The sequence below is a fragment of the Lathamus discolor genome, chromosome 2 (genome assembly GCF_037157495.1).
Source record: "Lathamus discolor isolate bLatDis1 chromosome 2, bLatDis1.hap1, whole genome shotgun sequence".
Lineage (NCBI taxonomy): Eukaryota > Metazoa > Chordata > Aves > Psittaciformes > Psittacidae > Lathamus > Lathamus discolor.
Genome location: NC_088885.1, coordinates 60,352,888 through 60,361,084, shown reverse-complemented (window position 1 = coordinate 60,361,084; position 8,197 = coordinate 60,352,888). Strand labels below are relative to the sequence as shown.

General features: G+C 63.2%; 1 protein-coding gene across 2 annotated transcripts; it reads right to left on the bottom strand.

Annotated features, from left to right (window-relative positions):
* Positions 1-1,947: 1,947 nt before the first annotated feature.
* Positions 1,948-8,197, bottom strand: LOC136008188 (uncharacterized). 2 transcript variants are annotated; one of them, XM_065667066.1, is made up of 4 exons: positions 8,001-8,197; positions 5,769-6,403; positions 4,020-4,223; positions 1,948-3,497 (listed from the first exon to the last, which is right to left on the bottom strand). In XM_065667066.1, exons 2-4 carry the CDS (start codon positions 6,304-6,306, stop codon positions 2,470-2,472), a joined length of 1,770 nt encoding a protein of 589 aa, XP_065523138.1. In that variant the 5' UTR covers positions 6,307-6,403; positions 8,001-8,197; the 3' UTR covers positions 1,948-2,469. The 2 variants fall into 2 exon arrangements, with proteins under 2 accessions (XP_065523138.1, XP_065523139.1); XM_065667067.1 differs by having other exon boundaries at positions 5,769-6,167.

Sequence of the window (8,197 nt, the reverse complement as noted above, 5' to 3'; positions counted from 1 at the left end):
GCGCCTTGGCCCCTGGCCCCGCAGGGTTCCCCATGGCCCTCAGGCCTTGCGGTCACACTGCTGCCACATCCCCGTGGTCCTGCATCCTGGGGAGGCAGTGGCAGTGCCTGCAAGCTTGGTGATGGGGAATGGGGGGAAATCATGGCTCAGCATGGGGCATAGGGCAGTGGGAATGGCAGCAGCACAGAGCCAAGGGGCATGGCGGCTGCCTGCTGCTCCTGTTGTCTCCAGCCACCGTGGCCTGGTGCTGGCAGAGCGGGAAGTGCCTGCACCCATGGGTGAACCTGCAGGGAGAGGGAAGGACAGGCAACCGCGCTGCAGGGTGCCTGTGTGTGTGTCTGCACACACCAGCCACGGCTGTGCAAGGGCTGCTGGATGCAGCCATGCTCCCTGGGGTGGTGGGTCCTGGGTCTCCCCGGGTGGCTGCAGCCCCAAACCCCTGCCCCCTCCGCCCCGTCAGACCCTTCCCAGCATGTCCAGTCCCAGTATTTCTCATTTTTCCTTCCTCTCTGTGAAGTCTATGGGCCTGTGGCCCAGGACCCAGCATCTCCTCCCTGTGCCTCCACACCCTGCTGCAAATCGTTTCAGCAGCTAGTAAAACATCCAGGTAGCAGTGTCCTGCTCATTCATGCCAACTGCAGCACAGGCAGCACCCCTGCCTTCACTTTAACCAGCTGAATCCCAGCCCTGGGCTCCTGCCCACCATCCCTAAACTGCTCCCAGGTCCTTCCTGTCTATGATTTGGGTCACCCTGGGAGGTCACAGCCAGAGCCTGGTGACCCAGCAAGCGCTATGGCTACGGCTTTGGCCAGTACCCGCACTGCCACCCTCCCTGGGTGGCTGCACCCCCTGCTCTGTCCTACTTGGGTGGCAAAGGAGCTGCCACCGAGCAGGGATGTGGCTGTGGGTCCCCACATACTGTAGATAGGTGGGAGCATTGGCCCAGGGTAGCTTTTTAGCTGTGCTGACACTCTGCTATGGGCTGCGGCCAGGCCAGGAGGGAGGGCGTGAGGGGCTGGAGCTCCTGTGGGACTCTCCATGCTCCTAGGGGACACTGCTCGCTCCCTGGGGACAGCTACCAAAAGGGCCATGCATGATGCCAGGGACACTGCAAACTCCCTGGGGACCATGCACACTCCCTGCAATCATGCACATTCCCTGGGGACCCTGCGCACTGCTTCATACCCTGCACGTTGCAGGGGACCTTGCATGCCGCCCCTGAGCCATACACGCTGCCACCCCACGCCAGAGCCACGCAGGCAGCTGAGGTTGCCAGGTCCGAGCCCAGGTCCCGTTCTCAGCCCTCATCTGGGGTGCTGGCGTCCCCTGAAGGTGCCACTGAGCCCAGAGTTGTTTGTCCCACTGTACGTCCCAGTGCTGGCTGTGCAGGGTAGGGTGATGGAGCAAACCATTCCGTATCACTGCACTGTGGCCAGCTCCCCAGCCAGGGCAGCCAAGGCAGCAGAGTGCCGGCAGCACCAGGGACTGGAGCAGGGAGAAACCTCAGGCAGGCAGTGAATTAGCAGCATGACACAGCAGCTGAGTGGCACCGGCACAACGGAGCAGTGACCAGGGTAATGGAGGAGGCTCCGGAAGCCACACAGGGAGCCAGGATGGGACAGGACCTACACTGGGTGCTGTGGGGAGGGCAGGTAGGGGTGCCCCCATGGGCAGCAGCAGCTGCTCCCACAGGGATCAGCGTGGGCTGGGGTGGAGGACAGGGGGAGCACGTGGCCCCTCACCCCTGCGGGGGGCTGCCTTCACAAAGGCAGGCTTAATCCTCAGGTGTCCATCACTGCAGCTCAGCACCCAGCACAGCTCCTGGGCTGAGAGGGGAGCACGAAGGCTCGTGGAGGGGGGCAGCAGGTCCTGCTCACCAGGGCCCTCCTCACCACACCGCCCCGGCCCTGAGCTCACACACAGAGACGGCTTTTCGGTTTTTTTGGGGCTTTTTTTTTTTTAACAGAAGTTTATGGTTATATGCAAATTAGGTCATTAAATGATTTGCATAAAATGTTCGCACATCAGCGACTAAGTGTTCCTAACTCCCCACCCCCCGAAGGTAGTAATCCTACTCGACTAGCGCAGTCACACGCGTGGCCCCGCTGACCCCCGTGTGGGTCTCCCTGCTCGCTCACACGTGCCCTGTGCTCAGCGGCCCTGCTCTGGGCTGCTCACGCAGGCAGAGCCATGGTCGCAGGCACAGGCCGGGCACACACACACCCCTTTACCACGCACGGGGGTATCCACACTTCCCTCCCCGGGCGCCGGCCGCCCATGCCCCCTTGTACCTCCCGCACGCTCACAGGGGGGACCCAGGCGTCCTGCACACCTCCCGTGAGCCAGGCAGGTCCCTCGCACACCGCTCCCCATGCGCATGCCCCACTGTTCGTGGCTGGGCACCCGCTGCGCGGCCGGAGCCCCGCAGGCACAACCATGTCCTTGGCAGAACGGCGTCTCCGCCTGTCCCTAGCTGTTGGTGAGGAAGAGCCGTCTGTGTCTGGAGGCAGAGCCGCGCGGCCGGCCCCGACGCCGGCCCCGGCCCCGGTTCCCAAAAGGGCTTCTGCTGGGCACGGTGGTCTCTCCCCAGCTGGTGCTCCCGGCCTGCGGCTCAGGGAAGCTGGGCTCAGCTTTGGGCTGCTCGAGGAGTGGGCTGGGGTCCGGACGGGGCTCGGGCGGCGGCACCTGGCTCTGCCGGGCGCTGGCCCTCTCCTGGCGCAGGTAGCGCAGCTCGTCGCGGATGTCCGTGAGGACGCCCAGCAGGCGGAACTGGAGCTCGCGGTCGCGGGCCCTCTCCTCGCGCTGGGTGGCCCGCTCCTCCTGCCACATGGCCAGCTCCTGGTGGTACAGCTGGTCCCACTGCTCCTCCAGGTCCAGCAGGTGATGGATGTTAGTCCTCCAGCTCTCCCGGCGGTCCTCCCGCAGGCGGGAGCAGCCCAGGCCGCGGGGTGGGCCAGGGGCAGCAGGAGCATCCCCTGGGGGGGAGGCGGAGGAGGGCAGCGACTCCTCGGTCAGGGCACCGTGCAGCGGGGAGCGGGCCGGGGGCTCCTCCTCTGCCGCCGCCTTCTCCCAGGTAGGCCCCATCAGTACCCTGGGCAAAGCGCCCATCTCCGGCCCCGGGCCCCCCGCCTGCTCCTCGGGGTGTGAGGAGTCGAGCCCGCGGCCCATGGGGGGCAGGTCGGACACCCCCTCGTGGCCCCAGTCCGAGTGAGCATCTACGGGGTTGAGAGGGTCCTCGGGCAGGGAGGTGACAGAGCCCTGGGAGCTGCACCTGCGGATCAGCATGGCCTGGCGGGACAGTTTCATGTCTTCCTCTGCAGGCATGGGGGCCTCAGGCCCGGACTGCATCCCCACGGCCCCGCCGTGGCCTCTCTCCACCTCCCGGCCTTCCCGTTCCTCCTCCTCTGACATGGAGGCGTAGGAGACAAGGGACTCGTTTCGCAGGGACGGGGAAATGGCTGACACGTCTGGAGTCCGCAGCTCTGGTCCCGACTCGGCTGGAAGAGAAGCCTTATGGTGAGCCCCAGCTGCTGTCCCGGCCCCCTGCCCCTCCCTAACACACGGACCCCCTCCTCACGGCCATCCCTGACGGACACAGCAGGCCAATGTGCCCCATCTGCACAGCCCTCACCCGCCAGCTTTGCTCACCCCTGTCCTGAGCTCCCCCAGGTCCCTGTGTGACATAGGGATGGCCACCGCCTTTGCCTTCCCTGGGATTTGCCACTGAAAAACCACGGGCAGTTACAAAACTGTGCTTCAGGTTCCCCGTTATGCATCCACAGCCCTTCAGGACTTACAGACCAACCACGCAGGCTGGGCAGGCACAGGGAAGCATCTCCAATCGGAGTGTCCCCCACTACGACACCCCCAGTGCCATGATGAGGGCTGCATCCAGCCCCATGAGCAGGGCTCTGCCGCACCAGGGCCCAGCAAACCACCACCACAGCCTTCTCCCTCCCAGACAGACAGACCCGGTGCCCTCCCTCCACCGCGGCAGCCCGTCTCCACTGCAGCCTTACCCGAACTGCTCTGTCCCTCCCCTCGGCTGTACTCGCAGATGACGGAGGGGTCGGGGCTCTGCACCGCCAGCCGGGGCACAGCAGAGCCCTCCACGTCTGGCAGGGATGAGGGCTGCCCGTTGGTGTCGATGTAGATGCTGGGATGGCTGATGCCGGGCTGCAGGTGCATGAAGGACTGCTTGGTCGCGCCGGGGAAGAACAGATCTATGGGACAGACAGAATCCAGCCTCAGCTGCTGCGCCAACAGCACTGCCGGTTCACGTGCCCCCACAGAAAGGCAGGTCGGGCTCCCCAGGAGAAGGGTCCCATGGGAATCTGCATGGGAATGATGCTGCGTGGGGGACACGGTCGCACTGAGGCACAGACGCTCCTCCTGTGAGGCCGGCCCACCCTATCACTCACTCTCACCTCTCTCAAGACTGTCCTAAACTCGCCCAGCTCTGAGGGTGCTGGCATCCCCTAATGTCCTGTAGGACTTCTGCCTCCAGCCCAGAGCCCTTCTGCTCTGCAGCAAAACAGGCATCTGGTTCAGACACAGTCTGAGCCTGAACCAAGTGGAACAAGACCCACACTGCCCACTCTGCCCCCACTGAAACCTGTTAGGCCAAGATGAAATCAAAGAGCAGAGGAAGAAGCAGGCGGGTGAGACACTGGAATCAGTTGCTTCAAAAAGCTGTGGCTGCCCCACCTCTGCTGTGTCCAAGGCCAGGTTGGACAGGGCTTGGAAAAAACTGGTCTAGTGGAAGGTGTCCCTGTCAATGGCAGGGGGCTGGAACTGGATGAGCTTTACGGTCCCTTCCAACACAAACCACTCTATTTCTATGATTCTATGACAGCTAATCCTGGTGTCCTCTGGGGACACAAAGAAGTCAGACACGTCCCCTCTGTGGAAATGAAAGGGCACGAGTGCGTTCGGCCTCCTGGCCAGTAACAAAGCCCAGCTGGGGTGTAACCATGGGCCCAGCTCAGCACTACTGCAAGACCAGCGTTGCGTCTTGCATAAACATTTTCCCCCCCAAATACCTCTCAGGCATTTTGAGCTTAACAGGCATTACCCAAGAGCAGGACCAGCAAGAAGGCTCTGTGCTAGGCTGAGACCTTTGCTCTGCCAGTGACAGAGGAGTCAAGGGCACGGCCCCAGCAGGAAGGCACAGCCCTCCCAGGGACCCACCACTCCCTGAGCCACGCATGGCATCTGGGTGCAAGATGCTGTGGGAGGACAGTGGGACTCTGCACTGAAGCAGATGCTCCCACTCCCTCTGACCTCAGCTACCGATGGGGGACACCGAGCCTGACAGGAAAACTGGAAGTAAAATCCCATCCCATCTTTTACCAGGTGCCTTTAGATGGTGTCCAGCAAGGCCAGGCACTGCATCAAAGAAAGAAAAAAAGACAACCAAAAAAGACCCACTCCCACAAAGTTTGAGGTGTTCCCGTTGGTCCCAGGTTATTTCCACGGTGGATTTTGAATTCCAGCACACACAGTTTTTAGCCTTGGTAGTTTGTTACTCAGACATGACAGGACCACAGCCCTGCAGATGCTGTGATCACAACACAAACCACATAGGAGAGCAAAACCCAAAAGACTCCTCCCACAGAAGGAGCACAGAACACAAACGGCCAGCAGACCCCAGAGCTGGGGGGGACTGTGCCCTGGTGACATCACCAGACCAGATGTTGCTCAGAGGGACGCAGCACAGGACTCTCCTACTCCAACTCTCCTCTCCCCAGAGGACCACCCCGACTGACCTGGGTCCAAGATGATTTCAGGCTCCGAGTCGTGGCTGGCCTGCAAGAAGGTGGAAGCCACCATCTTCTCCAGGGGCGTGAGGCGCGGCTTGTGGAGCGGCCCACCAGCGCGGTTCATGGGCAGGTGCTTCTTGGAGGTGATCTTCTTCTTGACGTCCAGCCGCAGGTCGCGCCACTTGTGCTTGAGGTCGTCAATGGAGCGCTCGGTGTAGCCCAGGAAGTTGACGCGGCTTTGGATTTGGGTCCAGAGCTGCTTCCGCCGCACCGGGTGAGCCCGCAGGGCTTCAGACCCATACAGGGCGCTGAAATGCCGGACCACATTCCAGACCAGCGTCTCAGTCTCGTCATTGGAGAAGTTGGCCTTCCTCTTCCGGCCAGACGCTGGCATCGCCTGCGAGGCTGCGGCAGAGGTGGAAGGGGCACAATTGAACCTCGGTCCCCACTCCTCTCTGTCAGCTCCTGGGGGGAACATGGGGCTGCGGGAGCCCGAGGGAGCCGCGGAGGAGGGAGCCGAAGCAAGAGCCCCTGAGGCATCCATGGCAGGGGAGGCTTGGGCCGGGGAGGATCTAAAGAGCCGCTTCGACACACCACGCGGCAGAGGGGCACCTCATCCCCTTGCCCCGGCTCGAGAGCACCTGGGAGGGGAGAAAAGGAAAGGGCAGCGGTGGGTGGTGGCAGCGTGGGGTGATGGCGAGGGCCCCCAGCCCTCTCCAACCAGAGGCACCCGGGGGCCCCCAGCCAGCTACCACGGGAGCCGCAGAGAGGGTCATAATCATGGCACAGGCCATGGCAAGCACCTCAGCCACAGCATGGGCTGTGGGGCCATGGCAGGTGGCTCAGGGTGGCTCAGAGAGGGTGCTGAGGAGCACCTCATGGCCAGGCTTAGGGTGATGGGGAGTGCCTCGAGGCCACAGTGACGGGCATGTGGCCATGCTGACAGCGATGGGGAGCGCCTCTGGTTGCATGGTGAGTGTCTCCAGGACAGGGTGAACACCCCAGGGCCACGGCAGGAGCCACAGCAACAACTTCAGGGCCACGGCTATCGCCTCTGGGCTGCAGTGAGCCTTGGTCGTGGTCAGCACCTCAGGGCTACAGCAAGCGCCTCAGCACCATGGCAAGGGCTATAGCTATGGTGGAAGCACTAGGGCTGCAGCATGAGACCTCAGGGCAATGGTGAAAGCTTTGGCCATGATGAGCACTTTGGGTTTCCAGCTACGGCTTTGGGACCACGGCACAGACCTTGGCAACAGGATAGGTCTAAGGGCCATGGCAAAAGCCTTCGCTATGGTGAGCATCTCAAGGGCACGATCAAGACTTTGGCCATGATGCAGGCCTCGGCAAGGGTCTTGGCCATGGTGAGAATCTCGAGACCCCACTGAAAACCTCAGGTTCCTGGTGAGGATCTTGGAGTCATGGTGAACTTGCTGGCCATGGTGAGCACCTCAAGGCCATGGCAAAGACATTACAGAAAGCCTTGGTCATGGTGAACACCTCAAGCTTCCATTGAGGCTCTTTGTGCCATGGAAAAAACCCGTGACTACAGCAAGTGTTTCAAGGCCATGGTGAAACCCTGGGCCATGGCAAACAACTCAAGCTCTCACAAGGACTTTGGGACCATAGCAAAGCCCAAGGCCACAGCAAAGACCTCCAAGGCTACGGCAAAGACCTTGGGCATTGTGAACACCTCAAGCTGCAAGAGCTTCGAGATGCTGGCAAAGGCCGTGCTGACCACAGTGCATGTACTGGGCTCACAGCAAAGCCCCCAGCAGTGGTGACCACCTGGACACCATGTCACAAGGCTCCTGACCACGGCTCACCGCAGGCCTGGCCCCACTGCTCCCCTCATCCCCCAGCACCATGGCAAACTCCTCAACCACACTCAGCATCTCCAGGCCGCACGGACAGCCCTCCATCAGCCACCTCGGGGCCCTGGAGGAATACCTCAGAACCGCATTCACCCTCCCCTCAGAGCAGCGGCCTCTCCCCACTCAGACGCGGGATGCCCGGGGTGTGTGGGGGGGGGCAACCGGTACCGGCTGCACCCCCGGGGCAGGGCCGGGCCCTTCGGCGGGTGGCTTTTGTTCGCGCTTCCGCCGGGCACCGGGGACAAAGGGGCCGGGGCCTGCCCTCCGGGGAAGAGGTGGGGGGAGCCGGGGGGCAGGCACCGGCCCTGGCCACAGGCCTCCCACCCCCCTCCCTCAGCACCCCGCGGGGCAGGACGGCTGCGCCTACCTGTGCCGGGACGGGCGTGCGAAGGGGGGGAAGGGGGGGGGAGCGGGGAGGGGAGCCGGCGGCGGCGGGGCCGGGCTCGGCGGGGGGCTCAGCTCCGGCGGCGGCGGCGGCGGCGGGTAATGGCTCCCGCCTCGGCGGAACTCGCCTTCATTTCCTCCGCCTCCGAGCGGCGCGGCGCGGCGCGGCGCGGGCCCTGC

Bases quoted from the DNA above. Each gene is read 5' to 3' on its own strand.
- LOC136008188 (XM_065667066.1), bottom strand. From the start codon at position 6,306: ATGGATGCCTCAGGGGCTCTTGCTTCGGCTCCCTCCTCCGCGGCTCCC. The intron at 4,224-5,768 runs GTCAGTCGGGGT...TCTGTCCCATAG, and splicing joins TGAAATCATCTTGGACCCAG to ATCTGTTCTTCCCCGGCGCG. The intron at 3,498-4,019 runs GTAAGGCTGCAG...CTTCTCTTCCAG, and splicing joins GGAGGGACAGAGCAGTTCGG to CCGAGTCGGGACCAGAGCTG.